The sequence below is a fragment of the Pomacea canaliculata genome, linkage group LG4 (genome assembly GCF_003073045.1).
Source record: "Pomacea canaliculata isolate SZHN2017 linkage group LG4, ASM307304v1, whole genome shotgun sequence".
In the NCBI taxonomy this organism is placed as follows: Eukaryota; Metazoa; Mollusca; class Gastropoda; order Architaenioglossa; family Ampullariidae; genus Pomacea; species Pomacea canaliculata.
Genome location: NC_037593.1, coordinates 32,055,197 through 32,074,516, shown reverse-complemented (window position 1 = coordinate 32,074,516; position 19,320 = coordinate 32,055,197). Strand labels below are relative to the sequence as shown.

Sequence of the window (19,320 nt, the reverse complement as noted above, 5' to 3'; positions counted from 1 at the left end):
ATAATCAGTTCGTATGGAATGGCAGATTTATTGTGATTATTTAAAAATAAATCCTAACATCTAATTTTCTAGCATCTAAATACCCGCACCCCGAATCGTTCGTGCGCGCCTCAGTAGAATCTTTTAACAGCAGTCCGTTCCTCACCATTCTCGTCACACCTACTGTTAAACCGCAATCCCGTCATCATCGACGGTGCCGCCTTCCTCCGAAAAAAAAAAAAAGAAAAGAAAAAAGAAGTCGAAATTGTATTCCACGGATGTGACAGCCTTTGCGGTGCTGGAGGTGAGGTGTCTGGTGCATGCATTTCGACAATGGAGTGGACAACATCCCCCTCGCCCTCTCCCATTTCCATTTCCAAACTGCACCTGAGGCCAGCTATCCCAGCAACTAACAGTAACAATGCCACTTTTATGAAAGGGGGAGTTTTCGATTAGCAGAAAAAAAGGGGACATACTAGATTGCTGTCCCTGGCAATCGCAGGCAGCCACGGTCTAATGCCGGACAAAGATGTCACACCATTACACTTCTCTCCTTTTTTATCATCTGCTTGCTCAAACGCTTACACCCTGCATACAATATAATTAGTGACCTCCTTCAACCCCATTTTCCCCTCTGATCCCAGTCGGTCCTGACAACCATTTGGACTGTTTGCAATGGATACAGCAACTCGGCACCTTATGTCACCGATACCTCCAGCAGAACTTCCTTTTGATTGCGTAACAGAACTTCCGAGAACACCAGATCCTCACCTCCACATAACACTTCAGGATGCCTGGTTCGCAATCGACTGCTGCTTCCGGTCGCGCGCAGACCCTAGCTTCCGCACTGTAGGCACGCGATACGCCCAACCACATCCTAGAAGGCGGTGGCTGTGGAAGAGGGCTAAGATACCTCGGTGGTGTCTCTGGACAGCATGCCAAGCATGGAGGATGGATGGGCCACCAAGCGTAAAAAGAGACAGTTTGGAAGATCGCCAAATGATTGGCGATCCCCATCACAAACAGGATGACCTTCGCGGTATTCTGATCGTCAACACTCTTTTGGGCACTTAAGCAAACGCCCACTCGGCCACTTTTGGTCACAACCCCCAGGATAAAATTCCTCATTAATCTACTGTTTCCTCTTTCCATGCCCAAACATAGCAAGTAGCTACCTTGTGACTCCAAAGTATCAGGTCATGGACCTGCTTACTGTTTCCAGGCCCAGTGTCAGCTGCTTACCTTGTCTGTGGTCAAGCCCTCATGTCATTACATGCCCTTACATCCCATTACAAGCAAGTCTGGGCAGCTTTACTCATTTGCTAGGGTGGACAGAGATGTCCAGTGAAGGACTCTAAAATATAGTAGATTGGTCTGAAAGTGAAGATCTTTTACTGTGAAAATGATGCTGAGCAGGAAATAGAGGAAGGACTGAATTACTGTTTGCAAAAACTGTTAATAATTCAATGCTTTAAAGTGCATAAAGAAAATACTAAGACAACATTTACAAAACATCACACTAGAACTCTTTGGTAATTCATACAATCTCATCACCTCCTGTTGAAAACTGACCAAACAATAAAAAAAAAAAAAAAAAAAAAAAAGGAAGACGTGACAGTTGGCAAACACTGATGTGATGCTTGATGCATTTTAATATCCAGGAAACAGATTGTACTGTTTTTCCTTCACTACCCACCCACACACGCAAATACTGTATCTATTTCCAACATTAGATCACTGTACATGTACCCAAGTACAGTTAGATAACTATTTAAGTGCCCAGACAACCAATGATCACTGTTTCTATACCCAGTAGCAGAATGGAACTGCAGGCCTAGAACAACATATGGGCAGATCACTCTCCCATTGCCCAGGCACAGGTAGATAAGGGCAGTTTAATGTTGCAGCCATGAATACATAATCTGCCATATTGGTCAGAAATGTCCAGTAAAGTACTGCAGTGTATCTTTAAAACTGGCAGTTTTAAAATTGAGTATAATCATGTTATTGCATAATTACAATGAGGTCAAATATAAATTTACATCACAAAACATTACCTTCTTTGTAAAAGCTTAATCAGAAAGAAAAAAAAAAAGAAAATAAAGGGGAAGACTATCAAAAAGTGGACAGGCCTATGAATCAGTGCAACATGGCATAGTTCTCCAGAGGCATACATGGCATAGAATTGAGAAAGATGTCTACAGTTGGTGGTCAGGTCATCAGGTAGCCAGTATAGACTGAACAACTTGCAACAAAGGTGCAAAGGCAGTCACCCCACTAGCCCACTATCATTAGTTCTGTGCCACCAGCAGATTAAGACCAACTCTGGACCAAGGCATGGGTGGGTCACTCTCCCATGGGAACAGGTAGGTCCAACATGGCAACATAAATCACAGGGGACAGACATGTCTAGTAAAATGCTGACACTTTTTAAAATGTCTTTATTCTAGTATTGTTTCAAACTAAATACTACAATAAATGTCAAATTATGTAACAGAAATGGCAAGTAAGAAAAACAGCCACAGAAAAAAATTTAGCACAGAAATCTTGGTGGCAATCCACTGCACCACTGGATTCTCCACATTACTGGTGTGTGGAAAATATCCCAATCTAAGCATAATTTCATCAATTAAATGCTAATCAATGCATGAATGCTTTTGAGATGGAAATTTTAAGACATGATAACTCTTCTGTACTTGTAATCCTTGTGATCTACTTTATTTAGACCATCGATTAAATGCTAATCAATACATGAATAAAATGCTTTGGGGAGGAAACTCTTTTGTAGTTGTAATCCTTGTGATCTTCTTTTCCTCTCCCAAAGATGAAGGCAGATGATAAGCTATTAAAAAATCAGATCAAAATCAGATCACCATGTTCATACACTGACTAAAGGCCAGGACAGCCTCTGTACCCAGAAGGAAGATAGGACTGCAACATCAGACCAAGGTATAGGTAGGTCACTCTCCCATTGCCCTGGCACAGGAAGGTCAGGGCAGATTAATGTTGCAGCCATGAATACATAATCTGCCACAGTGGTCAGAAATGTCCAGTAAAGTGCTGCAATATATCTCTGAAAAGACATGGTTGTCTTGCTCTGGTCTGAAATGAAGTTTCAATATAGTTTCTGAAAGATGATGTAGTCAAACCAAATTACACATATGGCCAGTACTGTACATGTCTAGATAAGAAGTATGTGTACAAAAGACATGGTCTGACACATAACCCAGTGTTGACAAGCTTTTTACTGCTGCACCATTGTACAGTCCTGTCAAATAAGCTGTGGGCATGGTCTCCATCATGCTTGAAGCCCACAAGCACAATGCAAGAATAAAACGAGAGGGAAATGTCACAATTTTACTAAAATTGATTGAACTTATTGTTGAGAGATGATTAAAGAACTAAAACAAACTTTGTGCTACACTGATAATATCTGAACACCCAAAAAGCAAATCACACTGTTTCCCATCTTTTTGTTTCCAACATCCCACTACAGGTAGCGGTTAATGATTATCCATGTTTTTTTTTGTGTTTTTACAACATTATATCCTTCTCTATGTGTACAAACACATGCAGCTCACCATGCAAATGTCAAGAAAGCCAATAATCATTTCCTCTGTGCCAAGCAGCAGAATAGAACTGCAAGCCCAGGCCAAGGCAGGGGTAGGTCACTCCCGTATTGCCCAGGCACTAGACAATCAGGGTAGTTTAATGTTGCAGCCATGAATACATAATCTGCCACAGTGGTCAGAAATGTCCAGTAAAGTACTGCATGTGCTTTTAAAGAAAAGTCTTTATTCTGACATTTTGTCTAACCAGGCTGGTTCATGATATAATGCTGTCAAGTGCTGACATATCTTAGAACTCTACAGAAGACACGATGTGAAACCCCAAGTGATAATTATTTTAAAACTGCAATATTGGATTATGCGAGATAGAAAGCCCATGTCTTATAAACCAGATTTATCCTAGTCACACTCAAATCATTCAAAGTACATGGGTGTCTTAATTATAATAAAATAGGTTTCTATTTGTAAAGCCCTAACACCACTCATGTTCCACTGAAAGAAAACAGAGAGAAAAGGAAAAGATGCAGGATGCAGTGATGCTCGATGTCTCAGAATCTGGAAAGCAAACAGAATTCTTCACTTCCATCCTATGCACACACATACACATATATGTGTGTGTGCATGAAATACAATCGAAGGTAGAAAACTATCGTCCTCGGAATGAATGTTTATTAACACACACACACTTCCTTATCTAATTTTCTAGATTAAAATCATTGCTTCTGTGCCCAGCAGCAGAATAGGACTGCAAAACAAGACAAAGGTATGGGCAGGTCACTCTCCCATTGCCCTGGCACAGGTAGATCAGGGCAGTTTGATGTTGCAGCCATGAATACATAATCTGCCACAGTGGTCAGAAATGTCCAGTAAAGTGCTGCAATATATCTGTGAAAAGACATGGTTGTCTTGCTCTGGTCTGAAATGAAGTTTCACTATAGTTTCTAAAAGATGATGTAGTCAAACCAAATTACACATATGGCCAGTACTGTACATGTCTAGATAAGAAGTATGTGTACAAAAGACATGGTCTGACACATAACCCAGTGTTGACAAGCTTTTTACTGCTGCACCATTGTACAGTCCTGTCAAATAAGCTGTGGGCATGGTCTCCATCATGCTTGAAGCCCACAAGCACAATGCAAGAATAAAATGAGAGGGAAATGACACTTTTAAGCCAATTTTACTAAAATTGATTAAATTTTATCCCCTTATCGTTGAAAGAAAATGATTAAAGAACAACAACCAAAAAAGAACCCTTTATGCTACATTGATAATATCTGAACACCCAGAAAGCAAATCACAGTATGTTTCCAATCTTCACCAGCCCACAACAGGTAGCTGTTAATGACTATCCATGGTTTTTTTTTTTGTTTTTGTTTTTACCACATTATATCCTTCTCTATGTGTACAAACACATGCAGCTCACCATACAAATGTCAAGAAAGCCAATAATCATTTCCTCTGTGCCAAGCAGCAGAATAGAACTGCAAGCCCAGGCCAAGGCAGGGGTAGGTCACTCCCCTATTGCCCAGGCACTAGACAATCAGGGTAGTTTAATGTTGCAGCCATGAATACATAATCTGCCACAGTGGTCAGAAATGTCCAGTAAAGTACTGCATGTGCTTTTAAAGAAAAGTCTTTATTCTGACATTTTGTCTAACCAGTGATGCTCAATGTCTCAGAAAGCAAACAGCATGTTTCACTTCCATCCTATGCACACACGCACATATGTCCGCGTGTGCATGAAATACAATCAAAGGTAGAAAACTATCATCCTTGGAATGAATGTGTATTAACACACACACACTTCCTTATCTAATTTTCCAGATCTAAATCATTGCTTCTGTGCCCAGCAGCAGAATAGGACTGCAAAACAAGACCAAGGTATGGGTAGGTCACTCTCCCATTACCATGGCACAGGTAGATCAGGGCAGCTTGATGTTGCAGCCATGAATACATAATCTGCCACAGCTGACAGAAATGTCCAGTAAAGTACTGCAATATATTTATTTAATGAAGTCTTCAACTTGGCATCACTTTGAATTCTGTCTAATCAGGTTTGTGAAAAATTATAACACTAATAAATGTAAAATTATATCCAAATTCTAACAGTCATAACAACCTGTATAGAAAATGTATATACAGAACTCATAATCTGTGAAACAGTGTCTTTATCACAATCATTTTTCCCTTCCCTGTCTTACTTAATAATATAAAATGTCTCCCATCTCAGTAAAATCTCAAGGTAAGACTAGTCAGTGAGGAAATAAATGGAAAGCTGATGTTTGTACGACATGCCATGGCTGTAGATGGCTGATATTTGAATAAGATAGATGACATGGCTATTCTGAAGAAAGTTGATGTTTGTATAAGATATGCCATGACTAGCCCATATAAACAAGTAAAACTCTCACTAGCTGCTCAGAAGAATAGAGACAGAAACAAATGATGGCTAAAGACAAGGATACAGTGATGCTCAATGTCTTAATTTTGAGGAAGCAAAGCACAGTTTCCTCTGCTCGTTACCACTACAACACAAAGGTAGAAACTAATCACTGGACCCAGCATTAGGTTGCATTCTATGTGAACAAACACAAACAGGTCCCTTATAAATGCCCAGACAGCTTAACAAGACTTCTTCTGTGCCCAGCAGCAGAATAGGACTGCAAGCCCAGGCCAAGGTATGGGTAGGTTATTCTCCCATTACCATGGCACAGGTAGATCAGGGCAGCTTGATGTTGCAGCCATGAATACATAATCTGCCACAGCTGACAGAAATGTCCAGTAAAGTGCTGCAGCGTATATGTATCTAAGACTTCATCATTAAATTTTGTCTAAGTTTACAACACAAATTATAAGATAACACTTTATTCCAGAGGGCAATTCTGGGCAACTCAATTTAAAAGCACAAAACAATGCTATAACCTAGCCATATCTGCCAAACAGACTCATTTATTCATGTTTCAGACAGCTGCACCAAAAGTTGTGCACCAAACTAGACTCTCCCAGCCACTGGTCTGTCAAGCGCAGAGTCTCACGCAGTCCCACCGACAAATAGTTGAAGGAGGAACGGAAGGCAAGACATGAGGAACAAAGGAAAGAAAGAAAGATGCTTGGTTTTGTTTTGTGGGAATCGGTAGTCAAGGCTATATTATGGCTAGTCTAGACGTAGGGTGCCTCAACCAGAGATAATATTAATACAGGGAGAAAGTGAAGCAGCTATGAACAAAATCGTAAGTTCAAGGTGCACATACATACTTGAAATTATGACTATCAACAAATACATTAAATAAATTTTACAATATAATGCAAATAACTATAATAAATCTCAGGTACCTAGTGTGTTCTAATTCCAGGCTGCTCAGCAGCGGAGCAAAGATGCATGTGTGAATGTATGCATGCAAGTGCTCATGTGTATTTGCACATGCACGTTCTCTCTCTCTCTCACACACACATACACTTTATGCAGGCAGAAATGGTATTGGTACTTTGCTTTAGTTTAACTTTAGACTTGGCCTGTACCATCAATGACTACCAGATAGATGATGGGAATGAAACCGAGGTAATCGAAGCTTTTGCAGATTGACAATGGCACTACTGTAGGCTGAATTTTATAATGACTGGATTAGACAAGACAGGAGTGTAGTTTCAGCTCATTTTATAGCAAGAGAGAGGCTCCTATTAAAGCTGAGTATGACACTGTTGGCAATATCACCATAATGATCTACTCTTGCAACCTTAAGTGTTTTTGTCTATCAAGCAGTCCACTAGCCATGATCTCACTATAATGGTGACCTGTTATCAAATGTAGTTTATTGTAGCCTCTAGGACCATCGACCTCTCCAACAAGGCAGTGAATGCAGTTCCCCCCATCCCCCTCTGAAAGGCAGAGCTCAGCCTTCTCTTTCCACTGCCTTTAAGTTTCCTGTCAGGTACCCATTCTTGCAGAGAATCTACAAAATAGGCAAGGTGAGTACTTCATCTACAGGTTAGAGCAGGGCTAGAATCAGAGATCTGTTGTAACCACTAGGCTTTGCCAGCAAACCATTAGCTATATTTTACATCAAGAAAAGTACATACTAAGTATCCTTTTACCCAGATTTGAAACAAAACTCTGATAAATTTAAACACACAGGAAACAAATCATAAAAGATTATTTTATGCAAAACTGCTTATTTCTATTCGAACATATTTTCAATGCATATCAAGCATTGTAGGTTTCATCTCCATAATTTTGACCTTAGAAGATCTATGCAAAATAATAATTAAAAAAAAGGATCTTTCTTTGATAGTGAATGCTGATCATAGCAAAGACAAACCAGACCAAAAATCTTTTCCTGAACATCTGACAAATGTGTGAAATATTAATTATGATAAAAAAATTAAATTAAAGGACAAGGAAGAATACAGTTGAACATATCTTCGTGTAGTTGTGTGTTAATACAGGAAGAGATATCTCTTTCTTACATGAAATTTAAAAAAGTCATGCTGAGCTTAAATGCTGTTTGAAGTAACTGACAGAAATTGACAAAGAAATAGGAGGGTGAAAGTTTAACAAAATTGAAGGCTGAGTGAAACATTTTCAAATGACTGGGTTAAGTTCATTACTATAAAACCAGATGAAATAAGTCTGTCCTCTTTGCAAAATACAAGGCTTTGAACATTGCAATTCTCATATATGTCTTGGGAACAGGTCAAGGCCTGTATTACAAATGTAGGCTTTCTCTTCTGGCAACACTTCACATGAATGAAATCCGAAACAAAGTGATATTAAAATACATCTGAACTACATCTTCATTGTACAAACATTTTGATATCACTGAGCATTTCTAGACTAACTATGATTTAAAATATGTTCATTTGTATGCTGGTTAAGCAGTTTAATGACAAGCTGTTAAACAGGGAAGTTAAATCATGCTGCTAAAATCTTACAGGCAAATTTTCTAATGAAGAAAACAAAAAAGGGTGATAAGAGAACAGACATGTTATCTCCAATATTATTAAACTTCCCCTTCTAGGGTCAGTCGCTTTGCTGTAATAGGGCCTTAGTTGCCAGCATGTACCAAAAAAACTACCTGTACCACCTTTCCTCGCCTCGATACCCTTATGATTATCATACTGATGGTTTGAAAGGCAAAGAATGGATTTATTCTCATCAACAGATTCCCCCCCACCTCCTCCAACCCTCAAAGTGCAGGTTTTAAGAATTATAGGAAGTTTAAGTTTAAGCGGATGAAGCAAGTAAAGACTCAAAGAATAATCTCATGGTAGATCTATCTCACTAGAGAACAATAGAATAAGGTAGAATACATGAACTTTTTACAGATAGAATAAGAATCCAGTTGTAGTCATTCCATATGCCGGTGTCTGACATATACTTTATACTTAAATGTGCTTAAACAAAATATGGAGGCACTAATCAGAAAATGGTTGCAATAACTAAACCTGTCTAATACAGAGCATTTCAACAACTCAACAGTCCACTAGAGAGATGGCATATGGGTCCTGAAGTACTTTTACAACTCTGTTATACCACAAGTGTTACCATTTCCACATCTACATTTATGCTGAACACTTCTGACTCAATAAGATCATTTTTACTGTGCAGGTGTGTAAAAACGTTAATGATGACTCAAGATATGCCTAATTTTCACACTGTTTTCAACACTGTGAAACTCTACACTTTAGGAAGAAACATCTCATACTTTCCTTTGTACATAATAAGGCAAGCAAAAACAAAATATTCATTGGTGCCATAGGATTATATACCCCAATTTTTTTTTTATTTTATCAGGTATAACTGCTTCCCTTTCTATAACAAACTAGAGATTATAACCAATACAGAATAAAACTGTCAAGCAGAAAGAACCAGGATCATGAAACTGATTAATGAATGCCTAGCCATCTTTTATGATAGTACATGAACTGATATTCTGAAAAAGTCACGTGTCAACAATAGTTTGGTATTTTTATTGAGAATAGAAACTATGCAGCGTTCAGCCACAGAACATTATTATTATAATATAGCAAGAATAGTATTATATGGCTATATATACACTACTGTCTATTTGATGATCTTTTGCATAAGTCTGTTTTTAGTGCAATACAAAAGCTAAAACTAATAATTCTCTCATCAATATCTTCACCTATTATCAATAGTATTTTTTTAAAAAACCCACAAAACACAAAAAAAAACTGAAGGAAAACTTAAGAAAGACTAAATGCTGCAAAACAATTTCTAGCAAGATTGTGAAAATGATACTTGACAGATGATAGCAGGAACTCATCTCCATAGATATCATCTATTACCAAAAGCTTGAGGTGCATGGCACATGTCCAGAGTAAAATCAACCCCAACTGTTAGAACATCTACTTAGAATGCAAGCACACCTTATAGTTTCCATTTATGCTCAAACTAACACTATTTGTTTATCTTAATGCTACTTGGCACACGAAACAGCACGCTCTGCTAATCCTTCGTGACCTTTGACACAATTCATGAATAACAAAGTTCATGGGGATAGACTTTTTGAGAGATAAATGCGTGGGTTCATCTGAATAGGGGACAAATACGTCTTGGGCCATTTTTTTGCGATTACTGCCACACCAAGACATGTATGAGCTGAGAATTAACATTTACAGCAAGTACTAGCGAGAGTATGAAATACTCTCTCAATACGAGCAAAAGAAGGTAAAGCAGGTTAGGATATTCGAAGCAGGTGTGGAACACATTTCGCCTCACTCATTTCGGAACTGAGTTGTCTTAGCTTCGCACCGCTTAAAATCTAGGTTAAACTAAACTCGTGTGTGCGCCCAAACTATGAAAGATGATTACTGCTTGTCCTTTCACCAGCATCTCCGAGTCTTGTTTCCGCATGACAGACACCACTAGCTAGACGCATAGCGTGGTAGGACTAAAGCAAGAAACACACTAACGATGTAGAGAAATGAAGGGGGAACTCACTGCGTTTGACAAAGGTAGTCAAGTGCCCATTGCAAGCTTTCTCCTTCGATCTCGGCTGGCACTAGGGAGTATGAAATGTGACGAATGGGCGAGTCGTTTCCCTCTGATGTAGGTTCTTCCACCTCATGGCAAAATCTTTCCAAGAATCGTTTGAAGACAGATATTTCATTTTGACTGGGATCGTCCATCCCGGTGACAACCTAACAAACCATACTACACCGAGGGCTTTCTTGTGCACACAGAGTGGTGACGTCATCGCTTTGTGTGTAAATCTCCTTCTTCCCGCTGATTTCGACTGGGCGGTAGTTGTAGCCCCTTCTTGATGTTTACGTGTGCGTGAACTAACTGTATAAAATCTGCACTTTTTCTGATATTTCCTTGAGTATTCATCCAGCTGCAACTCAATATGGTTGAATCTTTCTTATACTCTCTCAGCGTGGGGCTTGCAGACTAACAATAAAAATTGTACTTACTCTACCAATGCTGTTCTAATATTCCTGATCCGTAAATTAAGTAAGAAATTTCAGAATATACTGTTAAATTTTCGTGCAGGATTTAAAGCAAGGTTGGAACAATAAACAACGATGCATTTTTCTTTGTAAGTGTATAATCATGAAGTGCATGTTTTAGACGCTTAAAAAAACCCATTAAAACACTCATAAGCACAATGCACCTTCTCTGGGGGACACTTTTCCAATAGTTTCTTGTTGACAAGATCAAATGTGAGTTTGTGCTCATGTGACTGTCCATTCATATGGGATGGTATGCATTTTTTAAAAATTCATGCATTAATATCCTTTGACTTGTATCAGCTGACGACCAGCAATGATATGGTATGTGGAATGCAGATCCCACCCATCTCTCTCCCGACTGCCCTTACCTTCCCTGATAAATAAAGTAACTATAACTGCAGTCCAGATGAGCAGGGGCAGATTTCCTTATACCACCAACATTCTGCTACATAGCTGAGTGCTCTAACAATTTGGCTACAGGGCTTTCCCGTTAAAGTTATAGTGCAGATATACATAGGTATAATAAAGAGCAGTTTTTAACATTTGGATTGGGAAGGTGCCAAGTTAATGACTCATTAAATTTTTCAAGGGTTTGAATAGATATGGCACCAAAAATGAATTCTTAATTCTCTAATTAACAAAAATTCCCTACTACTATTGATTGCTGGCCACATGAGACCACATAATCCTGTCTGCTTAACATTTTGATAGCTGTATTAACTGTGAGGACAAAATAATGTTGAATATAGTTTTTTGTGTTGTCATGCTTAACCAGTACATTAAATGTGTAACTATCTTTTAAAACTATATAAACATATTTTCGTTTTTTTAATATGATTGTGCTATAAACCTGTTGAACACATGATTCATGCCTTAGATTCTTGAATTGAAAATTTTAAGTTACTGAAGACATTATTTTTGATCATCTCTCAGCTTTAATTAATCTGCATTGAGAAAGATTTTAGATAAAGTTTAATGTAACAGTATTGAAACTTTTCTTTTTCTTTCTGTTCTTTTTGTTTTAGACACCTGAGTGTGTTTATAATGTAAGCCAGTTGCCAAATAAACTCAGCATATGACTTTAAAAAATGTCAAGTGGTGGATCTTCACGAGAACTTTTAACTTTTCCATTGGCACCATTAGTGCGGACTAAGTTAACCAGTGCAGGCTTCCTTACAGAAGCAGATCTCAGTGACATCAGACCTTCGCAACTAAGTAAAGGTGAGCTCCATTGTATCATGCTGCTCAAATTAAAATCACATTTCTCATGTGTGTTACATATTTTATCAACATTTTATTACTTTCAGGAGGAATAAGCTAGAGACACCATGAAAGGAAGACAGGAAAAAACTTTCCTCTTTTTATTACATAACTATTTTAAGGGGACAAAAATGAACTGTCTTCAGCCATAGCTGCATGATTTTATGCATTCTGTCAGCTGAAATTTAGCTACTAATGTTTATCAAGCAGACACAATTTATCACTGATAAATTTGCAAAAATCTTTTATGAATATATTTTGCTATTCCCTTTCATTTACATTTCTCTTCTCTCTTTACTTTCTCTATTAGTTTTTCCCTTTGAGTTTGCTTTTAACTATCAGATAATGATTGCAGCATCACTTTTGTTTAGAAGCAGGAATCAGCTTAGAAGATGCGCTGGAGGTCTTGAAAATAGTTTCTAGAGAAGACCGTACATCTGGATTTAGCAGCATCAGTGCCTTGCAGTTACTAGAACAGGAACAAAGTCTACCAAACATCGTGACATTCTGTTCAGAACTTGATGAAGCTCTGGGTGGAGGAATAGCGCTGAGGAAAGTTACAGAAATCTGTGGAGCACCAGGAATAGGGAAGACACAGATGTGGTAAAAGTGGCTGCCAATTTTACTAGCCTGTTTCATGAGCTGTCAGAGATAGTTCTTATTTGGCTACAATATTGCCAAATGTCATTCTGATTTGAGGAAAAAAAATGAACTTGTAAAGTGCATTTGCCCATGTGGATGTTAGCTCAATGCACTGCACATGAAAGACTACAAACTAACAGTCAACCATACAGGAAACATAAGCATCAACAAATGGTATACCCCGTGGCAGATATAAACTAAATACATTGATGAATTTGAAAAACTGAGGATTGAGTTAAATAGTATGCTTGATCACACAAGATATTTCTTGAAGCCACATTTTAAAGCTTCCAGATAACATGATATAAATAAAAAATCATCAGGACAGACATATTTTAGCAATTGCTTTAGCATTTGCTTGTTTCCTTGGATTTTGATGCTAAATTTTAAATCTAAATTGTTATTTTAATCTCCATCGTTGTGTTAATTAAAAGAAGACTATATATATGTATATAGACACACAGGCATATACATATATCTCGAAAATATATATATGTATATATAAATATATATATATACATAAATGAAAGTATGATTATTAATGTAGGCAGCTTACTGTTTATGATGTGCTGATTGATTTCTTTAAATTATAAATTGAACGCAATAAGATAATAAGCTACTTTTAGGAAAGGGTGATAGATTCCTAGTTGCAGAAATGCTTGATGATTGCTATACAAGCAGCTTAAGAGTTTTGTTAGAAAGGGAACTATTTCTTTTTACAGGGACTGCAAACACAAATGCTTTTGTTTCATTTTGTTTCTTTCAGCATACAGCTAGTGGTGGATGCCAGCATTCCTGAAGAGCTTGGAGGTGCAGGAGGGGAAGCAGTGTATGTAGACACTGAAGGGAGTTTTATTATCGAACGTGTTGTTGACATTGCACAGGCAACAGTTGAACACTGTCATCTTATGGCTACAAGAGTTGCAGGTGAGAAAGTAATGTAAATTAAATTGTAATCCAAGTCTGACAAAAGCTCAGAGGTTTGTAGACGAAGAGAGATTGAAGTCTGAGACATCACCAAGGAAATAGTATTAAGGGGGAAATAAATCACCTTTTCTTGACTGACAAGTTATCAGACCCAGACATAAGCCTGAACTTTGTTTTTCCTTTTGCATTATACTTATTACCTTTTTTATTCTACGATGAGTAGAAAAGGCACTAAGTAACATTGTGATGTTGAATAAAATACCATCTTCTAAGAACATGAAAGTTGCCAATGACTGCCGATGGTTTAATTAAACTTTACCCTGTAAAGATCGTTATCTTTTAAGATACATGTATTTTGTTAGTTCAAAGCCTGGTATGATTTTCACCCACATCTATAATGTTTGTGTTATTTGTAGTGGTGGTGGTTTGGTGAACCATTGTGTTATTAATAAATAATCACCATTCCATCATTCATCGTGCTTATTTCCATAAACATCTGTGTGAGTTAATGTGTGTTTGTACAGGGATGGAAGAGATAAAGGACTATAATCTGGATAAAATTTTATCAGGAATCCATTATTTTCGTTGCCATGACCATATTGAGCTCCTTGCAACATTGCATGTATTGAGTAATTTTCTGCAACAACATCCAAAGGTAGGGACAGAAGATTTTATTAAAATAATGGTAAATAAGGAATCCTATTTATAGGATTTATATTTTTACTCCTAACTGTGTGTATTAAATGTCTGTGTGAGTATGTATGCCTGCCCTTGTGAGCAAAAGAAACATTTCTGTCTTGGGTATCCTCGACAGACAATAAAGTCTAATTTGATTTGATTTGATGATATGAAGTTCCTGATGTATGATGCAAATGTGATATTTTTAATCTTTTGGAAAACATGAACTCTTAAACACCTGGAATGTAACATGATGGGCGAAATATAGTTTAGTTTAGTCCTTGTTACTCCTTAAACAGCATAGGACCGCAACAACACCTCACCAGCGGACCCGTTTTTGGGTAGCCCTCCTTCAGTTGGACCCATGTGGTTCTGACATCCTTTGTCTCACTTTCTACTGTTCTTTTCCAAGTCTGCTTTGGTCTTTCAATTCTCCTCTTCCCCCGAGGGTTCCAGTCAAGTGCCTGCCTGGCAATGGTGTCAGCTGGTTTGCGCAGGATGTGTCCTATCTAGCCCCATTTGTGCTTTTTGATGTCTTGGCTAGTGGCATTCTGGTTGGTTCTTTTCCACAGGCTGCTGTTGGAGATCTTTTCAGGCCATCTTATTCCCAGAATAGGGTGTAGGCATCTGTTGATAAAGGTCTGGAGCTTGATGGTGTTTGTCACTCTCCAGGTTTCAGAACCATACAGTAGGAATGCTTTCACATTGGTTTTGAAGATGCAGGTCTTACCGCAGAAGGATAATGTTCAGGAGTTCCAGATGGGGTGTAGACTGTTGAAAGCATGCCTGGCCTTGTTGATGCGGCTTTTGATGTCATCATCCGCTCACCCAAACTTGTTGACAATGCTCCCCAGATACGGGAAGCGGTTTGTTTCCAGGATGTTCTCTCCTAAAAGTTGGATTGGGAGTTCCTGCTTGTTGTTGATTCTCAATCACTTTGGTCTTCTCTCTGTTGACCTTTAAGCCAGTCTTCTCTGTTTCCTCTGCTAGCTTACTCAGTTTGGTTTGTGCATGTTTTTTCCAATGAGACAGGAGACTAATGTCATCTGCAAAGTCCAGGTCCTCTAGCTGTTTGGTGAAGGTCCACTGGATACTGGTGTTGTTTTCTTGCACATAATCCAGTCTATGACCATCAGGAAGATTGTTGGTGATAATATGCAAGGGCAAAATATAGCTGTATACTAATTTTTATGCATCATTTTACTAGTATGTTAGTTAGATCATTAGATCTTTTAATGCAGAAGTTCTGTTTTATATAATTATGAATGTGGTAGAGGAGAAGTAGCTGATGCTTGCTACAGCTTCAGATCAAATAATTGCTACAGATCCATATTTGCAAGTTATTGTTAGTTTCAGATGAACAGATGACTTCTACAGTTTCAGATTAACAGATGAATTCTGTGTTTTTAGATTTGTTGCTTACTACAGTTTAGATGCACCTTTAATTGCCATATTTCTAGTGTAGATGATATGGCTCCTTTCAGTTTATTGAATGATTACTGCATTTCAACATTAGCAGATAATTACTACAGTTTGGCTTTTAGGGCCAGTATCTCAGGCAGTATTTGCTGGCTGAAAGGTCAGCACAAATGGACTCACCAGCATTTTACTTACATTGCTTGCCTTGGTGGTGGGAATTGCTGATATCACAGCGCAAGACATGGTATGTCACAGGTGAAAGTGGTGGTGGTGGACAGCATTGCCTTCCCCTTTCGCCACAATTTTGAAGATCTCTCTCAGCGTACACGCCTTCTTGCTGGCATGGCACAAAGCTGTATCAAGCTGGCCACTGACTTCAGTTTGGCGGTAAGCATGCATTTTTTTAAAATCACCATCTTATGGCAATAATCGCTTTGAACTTCTCTTTGCTGCATATTTTGAACTTTCTTGGATGTGGCTGCTGTGTGCTATCAAAATTCATTTCTTCTTAACTGAGATTTGACATTTGTGCACTGTTTGTGATTTTGAGTCAATATGTTTATTGAGGACTTTCAGCTGCAGCTTTGCATGAAAACTTTATCGATCACTTTTTTTTTTACTTGATAATGACGTTACATTTTTCAGTGCAACTGACTTTTAATCAGCTGTTGTTTCGTACCAGTGTCTTGCAACCCTTTGTCTGGATGTGACAAAATTACTAAGAGAACTTCATAAGACTTCACTCATGCTTGCAAGAGAATATTATTAGAGCATTGCAATGTTGAATGGGGATTTTTTAAAATTTCAGACTGAAGTTTTAATTTAATGTGATGTGCTTTCCTTTGGAGAAATTCTTAAATTTTATGCGATGTACAATCAACATCCATCATTCAGAACTGTCAAGATGTAATTGCAGCTTTAATATATGTAACCAGGTAGTGGGAGTTTATGGCATGAGTAAGCAACTCCCATACCCTCAACCAGATGCAAGACGAGCCAGCAAATGTACTACCCTTTTTTGAATAGCCTTAAAGAAATGCCATGGCTGCATTTTCTCAGAATCGTATCATGAGCGGCAACAAAGTGCCACATCTGTCTCTTCCTTTTTCTGTGTGTCGTGGACTGAGTTTCTAGCACATCCCTTGTACTGTCTAAGCTCTGCTGTTATATGCCCCTCACAAGGTATACACTTTTCACATTTAGGCCTGCACCAATTAGCACCGAGATCCCTAACCAATCACTGTCAGGCACACTGTTTGCAGTGCTCCTGTAAGTCTGTGCCAATGGGCACCATATCACCACTGGACTACCAGCTGACCCTCTACACACATATATATACATATTAATATATAAAGAGAACACAGAAATATAGAATAAGAACTTTTTCTCCTGATGAACCTTATCATTCAAAAAGCAGCTGCCTACTTTAGAGCTATAATCAACTTTTATTTTGGCTAAAAATTAGCAAAAGTGCTTAGACATGACCTTTGACATTTTTTTATAAAATTATCTTTCACTTGTTCGCTGACGTTTTTTAATCAGCTGCAGTACTTCTGAGCTGACATTACATACAGTCTCAACTTGTTATCTTGGTATCTGCTATCTTGCCAACCCAATCTCATGTTGCATTTTGTGACAGAAAGGATTTTCTCCAGTTATTTCCCCTATTTATGGATAATACACCCTCTTTATGTTGCCACTATTGTCTCACAAAATTCTTTATATTTAGCATGCATAAATCTGGATGTGGAAACGGGATGTTAGTGTTTAAAATATTAATAATAGTAATCACAATGATTTGCAGTAACAGTAATTTACACTTGCTCATTGAACCTTTTTCATGAGTGTATTACATACCTTACAGATTAAGTATTGGACCTGCAGATTGTATTTTTAAAATAATCATAAACTGTGCAGGTAGTACTGACCAATCAAATGACAACAAGGTTTTCCATGGAGTCAGGGATCACTGAGATCATCCCTGCTCTAGGTGAGAGCTGGGGCCATGCTTGCACGGTGCGGCTTGTGCTGTTCTGGGAATCAGGTCAGCGTCATGCTGTGCTGTACAAGTCTCCATCCAAAGAAGAGACCACTGTGTCTTTTCAGATCACGGTCAGTATCACAGAGTGTTGGTATCTGTGCTGAAACCTGTCCAGCAGTTGGTGGATGCAAACAAGATGGAAATTGGTCATTCTGAAGGTGCTTGTGTTTGTACTCAAGCTAAAGCTGTCTTAATTGGCTGAAACATTTTGGTCTGAACCTGATTCAAGAAGATAAGCAATCAATATAGATTCCAATATCAACTAGGAAAAATGGAGACACCAACCTTAGATTAAACATGACTACATGGGTTTTAAGTGGGAAAAGTCAAGATGGAAAAAGATCCATCAACATGCTATGGAAACTTGTCTGCTAGATGATTTTACAGCTGATTACTTGAGCTTACAAAAAATCCATTCTCTTAATTTATTTCTCTTATGGAGTTGGATTCTACATTTATTTAGTGATCAATGCATGGCATTAGTTTCAGCAGTTTCCTTTTTGGTGCTTTTTTAGACTGGGGGAATCCGTGACGTAGTGCACAAGCCCAATAAGCCAGACAATTCCACTTCAGAGGAACCACGCCCAGAAGACTGCACACCCAGAAAAAAGCCCAAAACAGCGTAATCTCAGCAGATTCAGTTAGTTTGAAAGACTTGATTGCTTGAGATGACCAGATTCAGTTATGTGTGCTGAAAGTGATGTTACAGTTGGAGACAAGTGGTGCCTGGAGCTGGAGATTATCTGTCTGCTCAGATTTAATGCACTGAGGGCTTGAACTCAATGAATCAGCTCGGTATAGCTAAAGTGTCAATGGTTATGAATTTACGGGGTTTGCTCACTGCAGTTATATCGGGGATCACTCAGGAAGACAAGGTTTCCTTCGGAAATGTGATATAGGCACCAAGAATATAAGTACAATGAGAATAATTGAATATGTCAGTAAAAATTGTCTTATTAAGTGTTAATTTGTCAGTGTATGCTTTTGCATGGTGCGCCAAGAGTTCAAGCCAGCTGTGTGTTTACACAGTTCATCAGCAGTGTGAAATGTCTAGTAATTCATGGAGCAAAGTAAAACATGGTTTAGTAACAGTTTTCTTTTCTTCCAACTGGCCTTTTTTTTTTAAAATGAATATAAACACAGCCATTATACTTCACTGAAGTATTGAGACTATTGACTTGTGTGCAGGCAAGATTAATTCTGTGGCAGTATAGCATCTCAGTATTTGTTTTTTGAGGGGAAGGTGTAATAGCTTGATGGTCAGTAAGCTTTGCTTTGGAACAGATCACCATTCAAGACTCTCAGGGCTGTGATTAGACAACCTCCCCT

At 38.2% G+C, this 19,320-nt stretch overlaps 2 protein-coding genes across 15 annotated transcripts in view; one reads left to right on the top strand and one right to left on the bottom strand.

Moving 5' to 3' along the window:
- The window catches only part of LOC112561124 (protein phosphatase 1F-like), a 35,034-nt gene extending 24,270 nt beyond the window's left edge, over nucleotides 1–10,764 (bottom strand). For all 4 annotated transcript variants that reach the window (XM_025233371.1, XM_025233372.1, XM_025233373.1 and 1 more), the window contains exon 1: nucleotides 10,513–10,764. In XM_025233371.1, the coding sequence (XP_025089156.1) occupies nucleotides 10,513–10,700 (188 nt within the window). In that variant the 5' untranslated portion in view covers nucleotides 10,701–10,764. The remainder of the gene's footprint in view (nucleotides 1–10,512) is intronic.
- On the top strand, nucleotides 7,501–18,958 carry LOC112561125 (DNA repair protein RAD51 homolog 3-like). 11 transcript variants are annotated; one of them, XM_025233376.1, is made up of 9 exons: nucleotides 10,798–10,844; nucleotides 11,065–11,110; nucleotides 12,050–12,245; nucleotides 12,656–12,887; nucleotides 13,693–13,853; nucleotides 14,378–14,508; nucleotides 16,206–16,337; nucleotides 17,868–18,062; nucleotides 18,507–18,958. In XM_025233376.1, the coding sequence occupies exons 3-9, from the start codon at nucleotides 12,113–12,115 to the stop codon at nucleotides 18,615–18,617; spliced, it is 1,095 nt and encodes a 364-aa protein (XP_025089161.1). In that variant the 5' UTR covers nucleotides 10,798–10,844; nucleotides 11,065–11,110; nucleotides 12,050–12,112; the 3' UTR covers nucleotides 18,618–18,958. The 11 variants fall into 11 exon arrangements, 10 of the variants coding, with proteins under 10 accessions (XP_025089168.1, XP_025089163.1, XP_025089162.1 ...); XM_025233383.1 differs by lacking the exons at nucleotides 10,798–10,844; nucleotides 11,065–11,110 and adding an exon at nucleotides 7,501–7,517; XM_025233378.1 differs by lacking the exons at nucleotides 10,798–10,844; nucleotides 11,065–11,110 and adding an exon at nucleotides 10,373–10,526.
- Nucleotides 18,959–19,320: the final 362 nt, after the last annotated feature.